This window comes from Drosophila obscura, unplaced genomic scaffold (assembly GCF_018151105.1).
Source record: "Drosophila obscura isolate BZ-5 IFL unplaced genomic scaffold, ASM1815110v1 contig_150, whole genome shotgun sequence".
In the NCBI taxonomy this organism is placed as follows: Eukaryota; Metazoa; Arthropoda; class Insecta; order Diptera; family Drosophilidae; genus Drosophila; species Drosophila obscura.
This window is the reverse complement of record NW_024542736.1, coordinates 378,416-399,342: the sequence shown is the minus strand read 5'-3', so window position 1 is coordinate 399,342 and position 20,927 is coordinate 378,416. Positions and strand designations below refer to the sequence as shown.

The 20,927-nt window shown below is 44.8% G+C and overlaps 1 protein-coding gene across 1 annotated transcript in view; it reads left to right on the top strand.

Moving 5' to 3' along the window:
* The first annotated feature begins 1,786 nt into the window (after positions 1-1,786).
* Positions 1,787-20,927, top strand: part of LOC111066414 (polyhomeotic-proximal chromatin protein) — a 29,422-nt gene continuing 10,281 nt past the window's right edge. The window contains 3 exon segments of the mRNA XM_022354987.2: positions 1,787-2,362; positions 2,966-3,813; positions 10,425-10,548. Coding sequence (XP_022210679.2) covers positions 3,011-3,813; positions 10,425-10,548 — 927 coding nt within the window. The 5' untranslated portion in view covers positions 1,787-2,362; positions 2,966-3,010.

Here is a 20,927-nt window from a genome sequence, read left to right as displayed (position 1 = left end):
TGAATGAGCATGGCACTCGTATGGACCCCGGGCAGGATTTGATAGGGGAGTGGGAGTGAGCGGAGGAGGAAGTTGACCGTTTATAGCTTGACTCTCAGCTCGTTTGCAAAATCGTTTCGTGCCTCCAATTCCTACTGACAATTAGTTCATTCTATAAATATCTAAAAAAGTCGCAGTAATTAGCGTAATTCGGAATTTACTATCAAATAGTCCAGCCATGAGCGATACTCACAGATCTGTTAAGTATCTTATGACTATATATCCATATCTTATCTGTTTTTAGTTCGCTTCCAGATATTTTTTAATATTTCATAATTTTTTACAAATTCACCAATTTATTTAAAAATGATAGTCCGTTATTATATCGTCAATCGGGATCTAAGAATGTAATCGCCGACATCTACATGTACCTTTGATACATGACTTCCTACATCTACATTCAAATCGATAATTATAGAAATTCTCCTCTGACATCTCATATAAAATAGATAATAAGTAAAACTTTATTTAAATTAAATGATATATTAGCATATATATTTCAAATATATATTTCTTGCTATTGTGTTTGGTATATTACGGTATATTTCCGAGAGTCGGACGGTATATTTGTAGGACAAATGCGCGGTCACACTGCAAAGAAATTTCGTATATTTACGGTATATTTCGGAATATTTCTGTGAGTCAGAGAGGGGTATATTTTTTCCATAAATCCGCGGTCACACTGCATTGCAAAAGTTCGCAGCCGCGGACGTAAACAACGCAACATCGTCGAATTTTTTTCTGAATTCAGAAAATTCCGTTGATATTCGCCAATAAAAAATAATGTCGGATTTTTCATAAATTCAGAAAAGTAGTTGCGTTCCACTGCTATCAAGCAATATCCATATTCGAAATATCAATATCCCAAGTGCATGGAATTTTGGCCAGCTCAATCGACAAGAAGGTCATCAAAAAATATTACCAAAAAAATGTGTCCATGCACAGAGGATGAATAAATAGTGCAATTAGGTGGGTGCCAAATACAAAAATAAAACAAAAAGTGTAACAAAATTCAGTTGGAGCTGAGAAAAAAAAATTATTCGTGTGCGCAAGAGAGGGAGGCAAGCGAGGGAGCGAGCGAGAGAGCTCAGAAAGCAAGCGACACAAAATTGTTGTAATTAATTCATATTTAATTGCTATTTGGTGTAATCGGACTGCGACGCGACTCGCGACTCTGTGCCTAATAAAGTTTTGGGAGCGAAATGCAGCTGCCAAATAAAGTATGTGTGTGTGTTGTGCAGTGTAATGCGTATTGAGGTCACTTTGTACATATTATAACAGCAGTAAACCGCAGCATAGGCACGCGTTTTCCCTCCGCTTTATGATTGTATCTGTGTGTAGTAGTGCGTGCGCGTCTGTGTGTGTGTGTTTGTGCGCGATTGCCCAATACTAATGCCAACAACAAGCACAGGCAAATCGCTTTGCTAGCCAACGGCTACACCACCAATTCGTTTTCATCCCACTGCCCAAGGCAAACAGCTGCTGCTTCTGCTTCTGCCACAGCGACTCCCCTCCCTGCTTTGTTGTTGCTTTTCGTTGTTTGTCTCTGGTTGACTGCTGATCGTTGGAGCATAACCCGAGGGCAGGTGGTGTCCACACAAATAGATACGCATTAATTTAAAAAAAAATGCCTTGTTTTAATTTCGGTATTTAATACACACCAAAAATACTTACTTACATATGAGACCCTGCAATTTATTCTGAAACAAAAAAAAAACCATACAAAGTGAGAGTGTGTGTGTGTGTGTGGCGGGTGAATCGTTGTGGTCTGCCCACCCCCCACTCCATCAACATCTCACCCTTTCCATTAACCATACCATCCCCCCAACTCCCCTCTCTGGTTGTGCCTGGCCTGGTGTGCGTCTTCATGCTCCATTCACCTACTTTTACGCGTTGTTCGCTCTGCTCTTTGCTCTTTGCTGCCGTTGACTGCGCCGCGACGTTCGTTTTCTGAATTCCAAATGAAGTCATGAGCAGAGCAGATTGTATAAAAAGCAACAACAACAGCACCAACAACAACAACAACAAAAAACAGCGCAGCAGCTGAGGCAAAAAGGCAGAAGTGGCCCCAGGGCAAAAATACAAAAGTCGTTGTCGCATTATTACAGCCAAGAAATACAACAACAAAATTGAATACCAAATAATACTACCAACCTACAACAACAACAACAACAAAAAAGTGAAATTAAGTGCTTTTAAAAAAACAACAGCAACAACAAATACTAAATAAAACATGAACATGTCGGCCGCGTCTCGTTTACACAATAACTCAAAATTAATTTAATATGCTGGCAAATGAGCAAAACGAAAACTACGCTAAAAGGTGAGCAGATAGCAGAAATACGCGCGAGTACATGTACATATGTATGTATGTATAAATAGGTAGAGGCAGAGGTGCGGCGGCAGCTGATTGCCCATGTTTATGCGCGTCAGTTTATTGCAATGTGTGAGGTGTGAGACGGGTGCGTGCGTCCGTCCATGCGTGCGCAGAGAGCATAGTAAACGCATAAACCAATCATCTCGTCTCAGGTTTACAGCTACAAAACGGCCAATTGGCTTCTTCATTATTTACGCATCGTATAAACGTGCAGATTGTCGCCCTGTAATTTTCACACATACACAATAGAATAGTAGAGGAAATCAATGCAAAGCTAATGCTAAAACGCAATTTAATACGAGGCCGGCGAGTCAGGGTCACTGAGAAACCCTATATGAATGGGCTTTTCCAAAGCTTCCAAAAAGAAAATTTATTTCCGAGTACACTATGAAAATTCCTATTAAGTTATCCTTCAAGAAAAAAATTTGTACAAGATTTTATCAACATAAACATCAGAAGAGGTTGGGATTGTAAACAAAGTCTTAGGAATCAATCAAAGCTCATGGCCTCTAATAATCAAATCTCTTTGAAACCCTTTTTATTTTGCAGGCCCTAAATCGGAGGAGTAGCTTTTAGACGGCTACTGTTAGCATCATGGCTGCCACATCCGCTGGACAACAGCAGCAGCACCAGCAGCAGCAGCATCAGCACAAATTGAATATGATCGGTAGTGCTGAGACAGTTGCAAGTGAGATGCACCTCCAACAGCAGCAGCAACAACAACAGCAGCAGCAACAGCATCAACAGATCCACATGTTTAAGCAACATCAGCAAATGTTGCCACTGCATCAGCAGCAGCCGCAGCAACAACATCATCAGTTTTTCCAGCAGCAACAGACAAAATTTGTATCGCGGGTCGTTACAAATGCAGCAATGCAACAGCAACAACAGCAGCAGCAGCAGCAGATGCAACACATATTACCAGCTGGTTTGGTAAATGGCAATGGAAATGGCAACATGATGCAAGCAACAAATCTGCATCAGCAGCAGCAACTGCAACAGCAGCAGCGCAACAGTCAGCAGCATATATTTGTCTGTCCAACAAGCAGTCCCCAACTACTCCTCCAACATCAGCAGCAACAGCAAACGAAACTGCGCCAGGCACAAATAAAGTTGCCAGTAAAGACAACAGCAATTGTTGCAGCAGCAGCAACAGCAGCAACAACGACAGCGGCAACTGTTGCAACTAGTGCTACTGCTGCAACAATACTTGCCTCGCGTCAAATGAGTCAGAACAATCAGCTCTATGCCAAGAATGTTGCCAACAAAACCAACAACAGCAGCAGCAGCAACAGCAGCAACAGCAGCAACATGAACAGGAAAAATGTCAGCTACAATGGAAATTTGGCTCCAGGCTGGCGTCGTTTAACCAGCAACAATGAAGTGGCCTACATCAGGTGAGTCGTCCACCCCCTCTACACAGAATTCCCACAAACCGAATGGGGAGAATGAAGCTACAAGAGTGTGGTGTAGTGTCGTGTCTCTTCCTGCCACTCTGCCACTCGTCGTGGCTGGTTGTGTGGTAGTTACATGACATTTACAGCACCACCGACCGGCTAAAAGTCAATCTGGTTATTGTCTGGCGTCGAAACGCATTCGAGAAACCATAAAAATGTATGTACTATTCGTACAGGAAATGCTACTGTCCAAAAAGGTGGGGGGAGGGGATGGAAATGGAATGAAAAAGGTTTGTGTTGCAGTAGTCGATGTCAGTCGATGTTTTTGCAACCAGCAGCAGCAGCCCCCACAAGGCAATGCTCAGGCAAATGTTTACCTGGAATTATCAGGCGGCATTATCATCAAGCACACACATAATTACAAACCCAAATCAAATATTTACACACAGATATGTTGAAAAGTACGAGAGTACGAGTACATGCGGAGATGGATATATCCCCCAACCCAATCCTCTCAGCGACTACGAAACTTTTGATAGCCTGAAGGTCTTTAGCTTTTTTTTTTCGGGCTTGAGAGCAAACAGAGACCCTGGGCACTGGGGCCCTGATGTTGTTGGGTAATTGTTGATTTTATAAGTGGCTCTGGCACTTCTCGAGTGGCTTGACTCTGGGCTCGGTTTTGGTTTTTAGGTCCGTGTTCTGTTCTGTTTTGTTCTACGGGATAGTTTCGTCGCGCAGCTGTTGTGCGAGTGGTGAGTGGTGGAGTGAAAAGTGTGCGAACTGGGGGGAATTCATCTGTTGGTTTAGGCCAACCATCGCATGCCTGGAGCAACAGCAGCAGCAGCACCTCCCCACAGATTATGGTTGAAAACTCCTGTGGAGCACGAACACACACACACACACACACACACACACGAGTCTTTCTTTCATTCGTTCTGTCATGTTTCTCTGTTTGTTTGTGCTTTGGAGAGGTTTTCATTATGCCCGGCAATCATTATTATTACGTATTATGCTTTATAACTCTCTTCACCTACCGCCTGAAAGCTTTCTGTCTGTCCCCGACAAACGGTCTCCAGAAGCCACAGCTAATCCTCTGCAGTCCATTTACTTGTGGATTTGGCACCTTGCCACCATGCTCTAAAGTCTTCGCCAAAGAGTGTGTTTTATTTCTGACCAGAGGTTAAGCAAAGCCTCTGGGGTTACCTTCACATTTAAATGGGTGTATGGGGAAAAGGTTTCCTCAAATTCTAAATGCCGCGTAAAATAGTTTTCATTTGAGTTTAAGACAAAACGAAATAAAAACCTTTTATCTTTAGTCAATAAAACTCTGTGAAAATCCATAATAAAATGTAAAATCAAGGGATTTCCAACGGCATCACATAAGAATCATCTGCCCCAGCAGGGATATTTAAAGTTTCGACTATAGCTATCAAAGCCAGACAACTCCTTCTTGAGCTGTAGTTAAATGTATTCACTGGGCCATTACCCTGCCAGGACACTCTTTGACGGCACCGCTGGGCTGTCGTCGTGGCTGCCGCCTTTCATGGCCCGCTGGCCATGCACTCGGTATTTACTTGGTGCCATTGCGACGACATGACATCGTGTGTCAAGCGTTGTCATTGTCCACCCCAGACCCAGCCACTGGCACTGGCACTGCCACTGGCCCTTGGCTTGGCTTGGCAGCTGCTGTTCATTTCCACGTTGCGTGTTGCTAGGTTCCTGAATTTGCTGCTGTTTGCCTCAAAAGTTTTGTGTGCTGTGCTGTCCGCCGCGAAACTATCCCCCTTGCAAATTTTTGAGTTTGCTTTTCTCTTTTTTTTGCGAAAAAGATAACCAGCTGGAAGAACAGGGGCGGAGGTACATGAATACCACGTTTTTGTTGAGCTTCCGTCCCCGTCCTCGTCCTGGCCTTGTGCCCAGTGCCCCGTGCCCGTGCCCCGTGTTTAGTTTTTGCTTCAGTAGTATTTCATGTCAAGAATGTTGCAGCGGAATGTGTTGTGGCATTGACGGAGACAGGGAGGGCCGATTTGTCCACTAAATCAATAATTGCTGGGCAGGGCAAGCATTTGAATGTTTGCTCAAGTGCTAACTGGCTGTGACCAGGTCAAAGTCAAAAGCAGGAGGCCGCCCACTGTGCCCTGGGTCGTCGTCGCACATAATACGCGTACATTCATACGTTTATAAATCATAAATCGGAAACGGCAGCTGGAGATCGAGGTTCGAGCACGGAGCACAGCACCCCGCTAGGCGTCTGGCAAAAGAATGCGGAATAGTTTGCCAGTCAACTGAGAAGAGGAGAGAGGCAGCAAGTCAGCAAACAGTTTTCCTATTTTCGTTACACCGCGCAGCACCCTACCAAGAGGTACATAGATACCTCTAACTGCCGCCTGTCGACCCGACCCGAACCAAACCTCTTTGTCTGCCCCTCTCGGCCTTTCAGCAGCGCGTCGTCTTTCTGCGTAGGTTGCATCAGCAGTTGGCCTCCCACTCCGCTGCCTGCATTGTCAGTCATTCAAACAGCCAGAAAGACAGACAGTCAGACAGTCAGACAGTAAGACACTCAGGGGCCTTTGAAATTTGTTTATTTTACTTACTTTTAGGCATTTGTTGCGAATCCATCCGCCGGCTGCTTCGCTTTGCTTTGCTTTGCTGGTTTGACATTGGTCAACGCCCACCACACAAATTTGTCGCTGGCAATCTTGTGAGAAAAGTGGTGCCCGAGGGAAAGCACAAGGTTCTGACTTATTTCATAAATAAAGCGTTGGCCATGACTCAAACTTGGATAAGAAAAAACAAAAAGGAACCTCTCAAATGGAGAGAATTGAGGGAAATCCCACCGAAAACTATACAGATATCAACTTTGGATTTTTTCTGAACGGTTTATCATCCTCTTAGCTAAAATATATTACAGATTTTTGCATCTTTCCGTTATAAAACCAGCGGCAATCTGTTTCTAAAGAACTGCTTTTGTTTTTTCATTGCTGGATACAAGGGTCCTTTCGGTGGTTCCCGCCGAGTCTGGCATTCTTTTTTGCTTATCTTCTGTCAAGGACATGGCCCAACAAAGACAACAAATAAACTCTTGTGAAAGGATTGGATGGAATTGCCTGTGTGTCTATCCCGTGTCCTTGTCTGTCCATCCCGCCGCTCCTGTCACTGCCTTTGTGCCATAATTTTTTACAGTTTCATGCGCCGCCTCTGGGCCAAGTCGCAGGTCTCAGGTCTCAGTTGTGGCTGTTTTTGCTGTGTTTTTGGTATGGGATTATTAATTTAGTAATAGGCTCTGCTCTGCTCTCGCTCTGTCTGCAGCAGTCGGCGTCGTCTGTTTTTCGTGGCTCGAGGGTGCACTCAAGGTCACACAGGGCGTAAAGCTTTTCCACCTTTTCACACAGTTGCCCAACGCCATGCCAGACCCCAGACGATGAGCCTTAAAGTAGAGACACAGGGAGTGGGCGCTGGCTGGCCACTCGACTTTGGCACTTGGCGTTTTGTGTGTAATTTATTAAATTATTTTAACTCGTTAACGCGACGCCTTTTATGTGGTTAAAGAGAGAGAGACAGAGAGTGGGAGCGGGGGTTATTAGCGCATTTTCAGCAAAGAAAGAAAGAGTAAAAGAGTTCCCCAGAGTGAGGCAGGGAATCAAATTTAATGAGCTAGTCGAGCTCTTCTGCCACCTCCTGCGGCTAGTAATCGGCTAAGGCTGAGACTGAGACTGCTGCTGCTGCTGCTTCTGCTGCCTCTTAAGCTGCCTCTTGCCACAACGCCAGCTGCATACAAATTGAGCCATAAGCTTTGCTGGCGTTGATGATGATTCCCTTCGGTGCTCGGTGCTCGATGCTCGGTGCTGCTCCTTCGTGCCGCCTGGCAATCGACTTGCCATCGATTTTTCCAATCTTGGAACGAACCATGGGGCCCCCTCTCTTCCCCTCTCTCTCTCTTTCTGCTAAGTAGTTAAAAATAATTAATAAAACAAACCAGAAACCAGTTTCGTTTGTTGTTGCTGCTGTTGCTTCTGCTGCAGCCATTGATGAAGATGATGAGGGCTCTGGTATGTCATGTGGGGTTCCATTCGATTGAGGCTTGGGAAGAACTGCAGCTCCTGCTGTATGCTGTATGCTGTATGGATCGCAATCGGATCTTCTTCTGTTCTGCCAAAAGGACGGGCTAAAAGGGCCACTCAATTGACAATTCGCATACTCGTTTAACCCGTAACACGATTCTGGTTGTTGAATGTTGCTGTCGCTCAATTATATTGTTGTTGTTGTAGTCTCTTCTTCTGCTGCTGCTGCTGCTGCTGCTGCTACTGCTACCCCCAGCTCCTGTTGCTGCTGTTTTGCTCCTGCTGCTGTCGTCGTTGTCGTTTCATTTAATGCCCTTGCCGCTTTCACACTTCATGCATTATTCAGATTTCCCATACGAATACGAATACTGAAGTTCGAGAGAATGGGTTCCAGTATGGGGTATGGGTAAGGAGGGGGGTATGGGTATGGGTAACAGGGGTATGAGTGCTGTAAGCCCAGCAACAAAACTTGAGCCCTGGCATCAGTCGTCGTCGTCTCTCGAGTGCCACGCCATGACTCCGACTCCGATACTCCTCGAACGGCGTCATCATCAGCGCCCTTGATTCCTTCAACGTGCTCACACTTTACAATTAATAAGCAGCTCCGTTTTTTCCCCTCGTCTCTTTCTCTCTCTCTCTCTCTTGTTTTTTGCCTTCTTTATTCTGGTTTTTTTTTTGTTATACCCTTTTAATGGGTAATATGAGCTTGGACAAATGTTTGCAATGCAGAAATGTTAGACCTCCTAGAGAGTTAATATATTATTTATAGCCAAATCATATTAGCCACGTCCTACTGATCACACAGATCTTATAGGCTTTATCATGTGTGCCTCCCCAAAAACGTTTCAACTGATTCCTTATGCTTTCTGGCTATTAAAGGAATCTTTTCATACTGAATAAAGCATAATCAGTAGGTTTAATTAAAGGTATTTTGGTACAACTGGGCCACACTTGATAGATCGAATGATGACGCAAAAATCAAGAAATGCATGGGAAATGCACAATAAACGCTGGAACATTTTTTAAATTTATTTTTTTTTTTTCCTAGAGCTACAAGGATTTTCTTATGACTTATAAGTGCAGTGCACTACTCACGTAGGTTCTTGATATTATTTTTTCTCAGATTCAACACATACTCTTCATAATTTCATCATAATTGAATCCCAAAGGGTATCCACAGCTTCGTTAGAGCAAACGTTCCTTCCTTTCTGGTTTTTTTGTGCTTTATTTTTTGCAAACCCTGGCAGCGCACATGCGACAACCCATTTATGTCGGCAGATTTGCGGTCATGCGTGGCCCACAGAGTAGGAGGGAAGAGGAGCAGGGGGCACCCGATAAGTGGAAAGGGTAACCAAAATTGAGAAAGGAAAAACCGCCCTGGACCTGGACTGGCCCTGGCCAAGGCCTCTCCGATCCTCTCCTTCCCTTTGACCCCTTCGCAAGCCTTACAACTGGATTCATTTGGGGTTTTTTTCTTCTGTTTTTGTCGGTATTTAAATTTCAAAAATTTTAAATCAATTTTTTTGCCTTCTCATAATTTTTTAATGGCGCATAGGCGCGTTTTGTGGAAACGGAATGGATGACGTAGTTGTACTCGTTGTATTTTTGTTGTTTTGAATGAGGTGCGGACTTCTGTTCTCCTTTGTTCGCTTCGTTTCATTTAGGGAGTGTGCTCTGCTCTGGTATAAAGAGGGGAGAATATGTTCCTTTTCATTGTTAAGATTGTATGCCAAATTGTATCTGTATCACATTTTGTATTTATGTTCTTAAAGATGCGCATATTGAAAACAAAAGCCAAATGGGAACCTCTGGGAACCATGTCGAAGGAGAGTGAAACCACTTTTGGATGGAAATGGGGATTAAGGGATGGGACTTCAAAGGGGAGTTTCGAGGAGGGCCTAGATGAGGGGAAAACCCTGTAAGACTGCCTCTCATGTGAATTTTAACCCTATCTCGTCACGCAATTCCTCAACACAACACGTGGGAGCCCTGCAACGTTAACCAAAAATTCTCATAAATTAACCATAAAATGAAAACAACAAAACCAGTTTGAATTATGCTCCGATCAAGTCGCACTTATTCGACAGACAGACAGACATCGAGCGAGCAATTCTGATTGGTATTAATTTATGCGAGAGAGAGAGAGAAGAGGAACAGAGAGCAGACCAGAGAGTCACCTTACATTGTCATGTTAATGTCCATTATGTTAATGAGCTGTTAATCAAACACTCGCTCATTACCCTGTTGCTGTTGTTGCTGTTGTTGTTGGCCTTTGCTTGGGCCCCGCTGCCTCTCTGCTGTCTGTTCTGTTAGTTAGTGCGGCTAATTGCACCCCCGAGGGGGAGGGGGTGGGTTTTGTTATGGTAGAGGTGGCACAGAGGGTAACCTTGGGGTAATTGCATGATTTCCATAAAACTAATTGTGCGTTTAAATAGTGAATAATGGAATACTTGGAATATAATGTACTTGTAAATGTAGAGCACTCTCCTACTCCTCCTGTATCTTGCCATCTCATCTCTTATCATATGTATGTATATTCCTCTATTGCAGTCCCACGGGAAAAACGCTTCGCACGCAATTCCAAATCAAGGACTATCTGCTGACACAGGGTACCTGCAAGTGCGGTCTACCTTGTCCGCTGCGACCGGAACACCTATTCGATTTCAATGCACAGGTAAGCCTGCACTAATCCGTGATAATCTATTGAAAGCTGGCATGGAATGAATGAATTCCGACAATGATCATGGAAATTGAAAGTCGTGGATGAATCCTGAGCGGCTGAGACCATGCCGGTGATTACTAATGGCTAGGGAAGAATACCGTGATTGCGGTTGATTGTGATCACGCTGCCATCTCTAACCGGGGCAGCGCTCTCAACTTGTTTGTCTCATAATTGGCTGTAAATACCGAGGAGCGCCATGAATGAGCCGGAGGGGAAGGCAAAGCCAAAGCTACGGCTAAACCGAAAGCTAAAACTGAAGCCAGAGCTAAATCTAATTGAATGTGCACTGAGCTAACTAGCTGGAAGGAGCGACAGAGAGAGAGAGAGGGGGATGTGTGCACTCAGCTAACTAGCTGGAATGAGCGCGCTGCTGGAGAGACAGAGAGAAAAGGTAGAAGGCAGACAGTCACTGGCTGGGGGTTGGCGGGAGGGGAGAGCGCAGCATTCAACTGACTTTCACTGAGCTTTGCTGCAATGTAACTGCAGCTCCACCACCACCACCACCCCCCTCTCTCGTCGAGCCCTCCTCATCAGTGGGGCTTCCAGATTAACGCAAAATATTTGTAAAACCAGTTTGACAACAAATCGACTGTGACGACGACGACGACGACGATGGCAGCACGACGTTGACGTCGACTGCATAATCACAGAGCAAGCCCAGAGTTGGATACTCTCCATTCCAGCACCCCACTCCCCTTCCCTGGCATTGGTGACCATCTGCCGCTTGGCTCTCTGGAGCAGTTCCAATTTGTATATACTATCTAAAACATACATACATACATATATATATGTATATGCAGAAGTGTATGCATGTGTGTGCAGTGTAAATCGCAGTGAAATCGCCTGCAATAAGATTAATTTTCAACAGCAGCAGCCAACAGCAACAGCAACAAAAAACTGTTAACGGTAAATCACACCCAGACATTGGACATGGCCATGTGCCGTTGTTCTGCTTCTGTTGCTGCTACTTCGGCTTTGGCTTCGGCTTCTTCTTCTTCTTATTCGTCTTTTTCTTATGATTATTTTAGCTGCTGCTGCTGCTGCTCTGCTCTGCTTTGCTTTTGTTATTGGCTTCTGTTCTCCCTCGCCTTTGAGCATTTATCTGTTGTCTCCCTTCCTCTCTCTCGTTGGCCTGCTCTCCTTCAGTCATCAGCCGAGGTCATTAATTTGAGTTTATGGTTTCCCTTTGCTTTTTTTTGCGTGACGTTGATGCCCGCCGTCAAGCGCCAACGCCCCGACCCCAAGTTCGACTGCGATTCCCCTCCCGTGACCTGCCCAACGAGCGCCTGGCCGCCCCCGCGCGTACATTCAATGTCCTTTTAATACGCTTCCCCACAAAAGTTTGAGGAGTGTGCTGTACACTTGGAGAAAATAAATAAAATTTGCAAGCAAAAATCTATAAATACGCGGAGTAAATATAACAAAATTTACGGCGCTAAAGTTTTCTTTCAGTGTACACACACGCATTTTAAGTTGAATGCCTGGAACTGTGAAAATCGCGCGCCAGCGTTGATTGTCGTCTTTTGTTGGCGCTGCTTCTTCTGCCGCTGCCGCTGCTGCTGCTCCGTCAATCGATATTTCGGTGCAATGCACTTATAACTTGGCTCCAACCGCCACTTGCCCCTCTACCACCACTCTGAGTCCCCTCTTTGCTGTTCATGCCCCGTGCAGCCTCCATTTTGAGTGCGCTAAGCTGATCTAAAATGCGTATTATCGAAAGGCAGGGGAGACCGCAATTTGTTTACTAAACACTTCATAGCGCTTGTCCTCTCTCTCTGCCTCTCTCTTGCCTCCTGCCACTGCGTCTGTGCCACACATTTTTTTGACCACAAGAGTCGATGACTGTCTTCTGTGTGTGTGTGTGTGTGTGTGCTGTGTTCGCCCTGTTGGCCATAACTTTGGTTTAGGTAGGTGGTATTGGTGATTTTGTGGCACGTCTCATGTTTTTTGGGGGAGCACATTCAACTCTGCTCCCTCCATGCTGCCACTCCACGCCACTGCCCCCTTTGGCGTTTCGTTTTGGCCATGATTGATGGTCCCACATAATGAAGTCTATGCTCGTTGATTTGTTCGCATTTCTGTTTTGATTATTGCCATTTTATGCTGTCGTCTTGACTGCTTTTAGCAGCCTTTCTTTTGTGCTTTAAGGTGTGGTAGGTTAGGGATTTCATTCTGTCTCTGTCACTGTTTCTCTGTCTCTCTCTCTCTGTGTGTGTGTTTCTGTTTGGTGAAAGTCTCTTTTGGCCAGAAAGCTAGACAAAGCGGCTGTCACTCAATGGAGCTACGGAGCTGTGGCGCTGTGGAGCTGAAGTTTTGGATTGAGAATTGAGCCGTGGTATCGTATGGCAGCAGGCAGGCTGGCAGGCAGGCAGTCGCTTGGTTTGAGGTTGGGCCAGAGCCAGAGCCAGCCAGCAAATTATGATGTCGGAGGAGACAAAGTTTCGAGTGTTTCGGCTACGATTGGAAAGTTGAGGCTAAAACTGAAAAGGCCAAATGGAGCAGCAGCAGCAGCAGCAGCAGCAACAGAGGCATGATGCAGAGGCAGAGGCAGGCATGATGGCAGACAATTAGAGTTGAGACATAACTAGTTTTGAGTGGCTCCATGTACTCGTACTCGTATTTGATATCCAATTTGAAAAGTTTGTACAAAAAAAAATGCAACTGAGAAAGAGAAAAGATTTTCTCATGAGGGAAAAAAAGTGTGTAATCCGATAAGTGACGCCTTCTTTGCCCCAATGCGATTAATGTACAACTAATAGACATAATGGGCGTATACGTAATCCATGAATTGCGTATAGGCAATGTGTCCCCCATTAGGCGTGCATCATCGCTTAATTATATCACTCTCTGCGGCTCTTTAATCATTCTTTATATGTAGATTGTATTTTTCTGTGACTCAGAAATCGGTATATGGAATGACGCAGAATGCTTTGTTGTCTGTTCGGTTCGCAGTTCTCGGTTCTTGATTCGCGATTCCACTGCAATTGTCGATAATTAAACAATTATTTACAATTGAAATTCTCAATTGCTAAAAGTGCAAATGAAAAACCGAAACAAAAATAAAACAAAAACAAAAAAAGATTGACTCGTTCTTTATCTTTATCGGTTTTTTTTTTATTTGTTTCTGTATATTTTCCGATAAGTGCGAGACAATTGAAATTGATTTTCCACAGGCAAAAACAAAACAAAAAAGCAAAGAGAGAAGTCGAGTCGTCGCAACAGCTGCTGCCGCTGCCTCGTCCCCAATGGACTTCTATTTCGAGAGCATTGCACGCAGCAGCATTGTGTGGCAAGTGGCGCAGGCCTCTGAATCGGCGGGGGAAAGTACTGGGTCCCGGGAACCGGGTCCCAGGTCCCAGGTCCCAGGCAGGTCTCAAGCAAACAAATAAAACTTTGGCCCCAGTTCTCTACATTCAGATTCCATTCCGACAAAAGCAAACAAACAAAACTTGAGAAGGTCAGCGTGCGCCGAACGATGTCAGCGGCATTGTTGCCACACAATTTACAGCTTACAATAAAAATAAAAGCAATTGTTGTTGTTGTTGCTGTTTCTGTTTCTGTGGCTGCTGTTTACGACGCGACGCACACACGCAAAAGTCAGGGAATAACAAAGTCGGATGGTTTGATTGCCCTGAATGTGCCTGAAGGTTGCCTGCCGGACAATCTGCTTTGTAGCATTGGCAAGCCCCCAGCCCGCCTCGCCTGCCCGCTACGTCTACTATCGGCCATGTCAGGGCCAGAAAACGAAAGTAAACCCCCAGATCGCATCGCAACGCTCTACATTTGTATACTCTTCAAGCAGGGTATTGTGATTTTGTGTAGATATTTGCATGTGATATATAATGGGAATACATAGAAACCTCTGGATCGTATATACACACAGAAAGAATCGGTAAAAAAAGAATATTCCACATTATCAGAAATGATAGAATCTCATATATAGGGTCCATAGAAATAATCAGTTGTATAGATCAGCCTTTGCAACAAGAAAAACCCCTTACGATCAGTCGAACAGCGATTTGCCTCGTCATGCACACGACATGTATTTTGTTTTTGCATTCTTTGGCATTTTCTTTTGCTCTTTTTGCGTGTGCGTCTCTGGCAGGCATCCGTTGTCGCAGAATAAATCTCTGAGAAGGAATAGTGGCAATGGGAGCAAGATAAATTGTCTAAATATACCTATTGTTCGGCATATGTCAACCATAGGAAGGGTATCATCAGCTTCGCTCGTACAGCATTCAGCCGCCTGCTCCTATCTTGTTTGTGCTGTCATTCATTCATTCAGGGCCTGTCCCCGAAGTCGCCTCCGAATACCATTTCCATTTTCATTTCCATTCCCATTCCCAAAATTCTGACGCACACCGAAAGGCAACCAAGCACGTCCGGAAAGTGGCGTCCATCAGCCCCAATCTGATTCTGCCTGGTTTTTGCTGCTGCTGCTGCTGTTGCACTTTTCGGCCAATTTGCATTTATAAACATTTGCAGAGAGGGCGCAAGCACGAAAACTGTGGCAGACAATTTAGCATATTCATGGAACAACAACTAAAACAATTAGGCGGCGCAATGGTGGCTGGTGGCTGGTGGCAGGTGGCAGGGATGCAACAACCTTCCTGCCTCAATCTTAATCTTTCAGAGAAATACGCGACTACAACTCACCTCCCTCGCTCCCTTCTGCAGTCGTCGTTTGTTTCTGCCTTTCCTTTTTTTTCGGGGGTAATTTGCACGTCACTCGAATGTGAGCAGGAAGACCTGAGACTTGTCTTGTCTCGAGACATGTCTCTCCTTTCCTTCGTCTTGGCTCCATTCCACACCACTTGCCTCCACCGCTGCCACATAACACCACACCACGCCACGCCACACCACACCATTCCACACTCCACTCCACTTTTAGTTTAGTGTTCACTCTACTGGTTTCCCTTTTCCCCCCTCCGAACAGTTTTTAGTGGCAAAAATTGAATTTCCGAGGAGTGCGAGCGAACCGTTGCTGCCTGGGTTTTTATAGAAACTTCATTAGTCCAAATTAAATGTTGTACGCGCCATGAGCAGACAGCGTGGTGGCAGGGACCCCAGGACTCGAACCAAAAACCAGAAAAGGAACAGATGAATGAGCAGCAGAAGTAGCAGCAGCCGAAGTAGCAGCAGCAGAAGCATCAGCAGCATCAGCAGCAGGGAGAGAATGAACCCATGACGGGGAATGAACTGGAAGATGTGTCCTCAAGAAGCGAACGTTGACGTTGACACAGTGGCAGAAAGAAACTTTGAAAAACTTTTCACTTCTTGGAATTGAATGAGTTATGTCTGGGGAGGGAGAGGAGATGTAGGAGAATCCCCTTACTAATTCGAAGGAAATTCAATAGAATGGGAGTACGGATTTCCGAACAGTGAAGGTCCGTTTGAGCGAACACTTTTAGATGTCGAAAAAAGGAAAACTAAAAGCGAGCTCTCACTGTACTCAATAAATGAATGCTATCGAATGTTCAATAAAGCTGTCAAGATGGAGGGAGTGCTGCTGCCCTTTTTGTCGGGATATGTGCACTTCCAAAGAGCTGCCCAAAGAGACTGTTGGCAGCAAGACAAATATTGGGACGCTTTCTGTTCCCCCAAAATTAATTCGCAAATTCGTTTCCCCACAAATTTCTCCTAAGCGAACGGCCACATTCGATTAAGAATAAACAGGCAAAGAGCAAAGAGCCACAAAAGACTTCGAATTAATTACAATGAATTATTTCAATAAAGAAGGAAGTTAAGCAAATAGCTACATAGATTTGGACAGTAAAAAGTCCCACCTAATGCTAGCCAAAATTTGTTTATAAGTATGTACATATGTACATATGTAATAGCACTTTTGTTGGCCCTGAAAAATGTTTTCTACAAATCGATATCCTGAAAACCTAAACAGTTGTGGGGCTTCGCCGCGCAGCCCCCCACCCAAATGGATTGTGTCAATTCAATTTTCCCTAAATGTCCGTTTTGAAGCGAGAGTCCTGCCTGGAATTTACGAGTCCTGTTGTGTGTGGGTGATTTTTGTATGTGTGTGTGTGTGTGTGTGTGTGTGTGTGTGTGTGTGTGGGTGGCAGCTTTGAAGGCTTCTTGCATTTCAATTGATGGTAGTTGGAAATGGCATCAACATCGACATCGTTCAGTAGAGGTGGCATGAGGCAGGTGGTCCATCCTGTCGACCATTAACCAGAGCGTTGCATGCGCGCTCCAAGCGAACGTTGAGCGATTTCCGTTGTGGGTTGCGTCATGCACATTGCAAACACACACACAGAGACACACACAGAGTCTATCGCCTTTCTCCCACACTCTTTTTTTTTGGTTGAAAATCTTGCTGCAACGGTGTGCTGGTCCTGCTGCAGCCAAGGACTTACTGATGCCACGACGTGACTGAGCGATTACTCATATCCGGCAGCGCCGCAAAGTTTCCGTTCCTGTTCCCGTTGTTTCTGTTGTTTCTGCTGTTCCTGTGTGCGCGCACAATTGCCCGGAGGAGGTGCCCCGTGTGCCCCGTGTCCATGTCCATGTCGGTGTCCGAGAGCTCTACTACCACGGGCACTCCCACTACCACATGCAAGACCGAGACAGTCCATCCCCTAGTCTTGGCAAAGGATTAAAGCTGTCGGGCATTATGACGTTAATGAAAACCAACACCGTTCATGCACCTGTGCATGCGCTTCACACCTGAAACCCGACTGCAACCACCGGAGAGTGCCACAGAGCCACATAGCCACAGCCAAGCATAAGTCTCGCCGCCCAGCTCGTTTGCATATGGTCGGTCGGTTGGTCGGTCGGTCTATGGTCTGGCCTCAACCTCCTCTTACACCCACTGCAAAACTCCTGGACACATGGCCACCATCCCCCAGTACATACACACACATGCACGCAACGGGGCTGGGGGTGTGCATTGCACGGCATTGCATACTGTCTGGCGGCACAGTGGGTTTTAATTTTCACAATTATGCATGGAAAAGTGCAATGTTTGTTGGTATTTTCACTGGCATTTTGTTGCGTGTTACACAGTTTGGACAACCCCCTTAGCCCCCCCCCCCATTATTTAACTCCCACCTGCTATACACATGCCCGCGGCTAAAACAGTTAATACATCAAAAATATGCAAAATACATGTTTCACATCTATGAAACACATCGAATATACATACCTACATTTATATATGTAAATGCGGCAACTATGTTCATTTATAACTATCCATTATATAAACAACACGACTATACATATGTACATATGCATGTATGTATATCGTTTAATGTGAATGTATTTTTCTGTTTGTTTGTTGGTATTCATTAGCCGCACGCTTTGGTGGAGAGTGTCAACGCGTCGCTTCAACGCTTCGCTGGTCTCTCCTGCCTTCTGGGCTAATAACCATTTTGGTGGGTTCTGCCAAAGGGTCACGTCACGAAAGGATATGCTCGGTTTGGTCCACAAAATGTGACAGTTTTAATTAAGGGTGAGGGAATAATTCCTGCAGCATGCATCATGCATCATACATCATAATTTGGCATTTAATAGCGTAATTATTGTATAAACAAAATAAACATAAGTTGCTTTGTGAGCCTCCACTTAAATGCAAGCAGTTGGCTCTAACTGAAAATAATTAAAAAACATAAAATTCAAGCAGTGAAAATACACTTTTCCCCAGAACTGATTGCAGCATTTATTCCTTCAAATATATCAAATAAATGGTTCAGTCTCTAACATTGAATTATCGATTTTTTTTACATTTTAATCAATTTATAATCGATGTTCTGTAATTTTGTAATTTTTATTCGATTAATCGATTGTAGAACTGTCCAATCAATTTATTGTTGATATTGTAAACTTGTTTGATAACTTTTATCGAGTTTTGGTCATTTAAACTTGATTTTTAATCGACTTATCGATTATTGCTAAACAATTTCGGGTCTGATATTTATTTACTCTTGTTTATAATTTAATTTTTGTTGGTCACCTGCTCGTTTTATCCTCCTGCTCTGAGAGCGCTCCATTCCCATCTCTCCATCCCCATCTCTCCATCCCCATCTCTCCATCATTCTATATCTATTCATCTGTTAGATGTCTGAAAGGAGTCATCATCTAGTCTATCAACCATTATTACTGCTGCCATTGCAATTTCTGCTGCTGGTGCTGCTGCTGCTGTCAGTGGCAGTCGAGAACATGCACAGCTTTTGCTTAATTATTTTTCCATTAAATGCCAATTAAATTTGGATATTATGTTTGAATGCTCTCGCATTGAATGGCCAACCGAATGCATGGGACGGGAGAGCAGGGGATACAACAGATACACAGATATATACAGATACAGATACAGCAGATACCCGAGAGAGCTTGGGGCCCTGATGCCATGGCAACATTTGATTGCAGTTTGCAGTTGCGTAGTACATACACATATTTCTCCCTCTGATTTTATTTATTATTTTTTATATAGTTTACAAAGCCCAGAGACACGACACGATAGAAGGGGAGGTGTCCCTCCACGCCTCAACGATGAGGATGACGGCGACGACGACGACGACCCAGTTGGCAAATGCAAATGTTCTACATACATTTGTTAGCTTTTCCTATGCTACGAGGAGGAAGGGCAGTAGAAGCAGGGGGAGAAATACTGTGTCTGGGGCTGTGTGGGATGAGATGCGGTTTTATTGCATTTCAAAAGTTGAAATTATGTTTGCTTTTCTGTGTGGCAACTGCCTTTGACTAAGTGGCAACCAAAGCCATGGCAACAGAAACGGCAACAGCTACAGCTACAGTAAAGTCAAAAGCAACAGCAGCACTTGAGGCTGTGCAACAAAAGCAACACAATATGAAAGCAAAGCTTTAGATTCTGAAGAGGGGACCAGGAATCAAAAGCTTAGTCGTTTATGAGACTACCTCCTGCCTCCTGCAAGTGGATGCGATTGGGTTGGGGATACTATCCGGGGATCAGCATCCTAATGGGTTTATTTTCTAGTCGTTGTTGAGGCGTGGGCCAATTAATAAATTTCAGAAATGAATATAAATTAATTGCCTCTCAAATCACGGCAGGGAGGTAGAGAGAGAGGGAGAGACTCCACAGAGAGGCACTACTAGTGGGAGCTCGTGGCTCCCCTCCCATCAAACGATTACCTTGAGAGATGCCCTCGAGATATTTCATTACTCTCCAGCAGCAGCTACAGTTTCACGTTTCATTATCTTCTACTTACTGGCCAATGATTCATTTAATTTCAGCACTTGAGTTACCAGATCTCCCTCTGGGGGCAGTCTCTACTCCTGCTTCTGCTCCTGCTACTGCTACATGCCCCATGCCCCAGGGCTTTCATCCAGCTGGTACTTGAACCATTTTATTGCCTCGCCTTCTCCAATTGCTTTGGCCGTTCCTTTGGTTCGCTCTGTTCGCTCTGCTGGGTTTTTCCTCCCATAAAAAAGAAGTCAGTGAAACATTTTAATGTTTAATAACCAACTTGGGTCTGTGGAATGCATGCGGTGGTACTCCGTCTCCTAAAAGGCTCGCATCGGTACAAATTGTTGACCCAAAATGGTTGCGACACGTTTATCCAGCGCTTGGCCAGCCAATGAAGCAATTGTCAGAGAGCCAGTGAGCCACAACCACTCTACCCCACTCCACTTCTCCTCCTGCCACTGATTCGTAGTGCCGCAAAAAGTGGCCATTTCCCCAAAAGGGTCGTCGTCGTTTCTCGATGGCGCTGCCTCGTCCATCATCATCCATAGAAGGGGGGCGGGTTTCACGCGGAGGCGTGCAAATCGAAACCTTTTGCCGGCGATTCATTTGCATAAATTCCGTGCGTTTACAGCAGGTGCATGGTGGCATGGCGCTGCCATGGCAAGTGCGAGGGAGGGAGTGTCTTTTGATCTGCTCAGCCCCGATAATGATGGATCTGCTGGTGCATTTGATTGGATTACACATTGGAGTACAATCACTCGGATATGGTGCGGCGGGGACTCCACTGCGTTTCCAAAATGCTAATTGGACAGCGACTAAGCCCCGGGGCGCCAAGGTCGAGTCCAGGAGAAATAAAGCCCTTAAATAACCCTCGTCCTTTGAAAATGGAAATACAAATACAGGGAGAAGGGTGGAATGGTATCAGATTTTTGCCGCAAATTATAAAGCACATTGGATTGTAGGACGATGGCCGGCAACCCCATGGAAAAGGGTACCCGCCTAATCATTGGCAAGTATTTTGGATATGCCAACAATTCGAAATTTGAGCGAATTTGTATCGAATTTCATTAAATGCAAATTACAGGAAAAACATCATCGATGGGGGGTCATGATTAAAGGGAATACCAGAGTGGATGTGGATGCCTGCCCCGCAGCA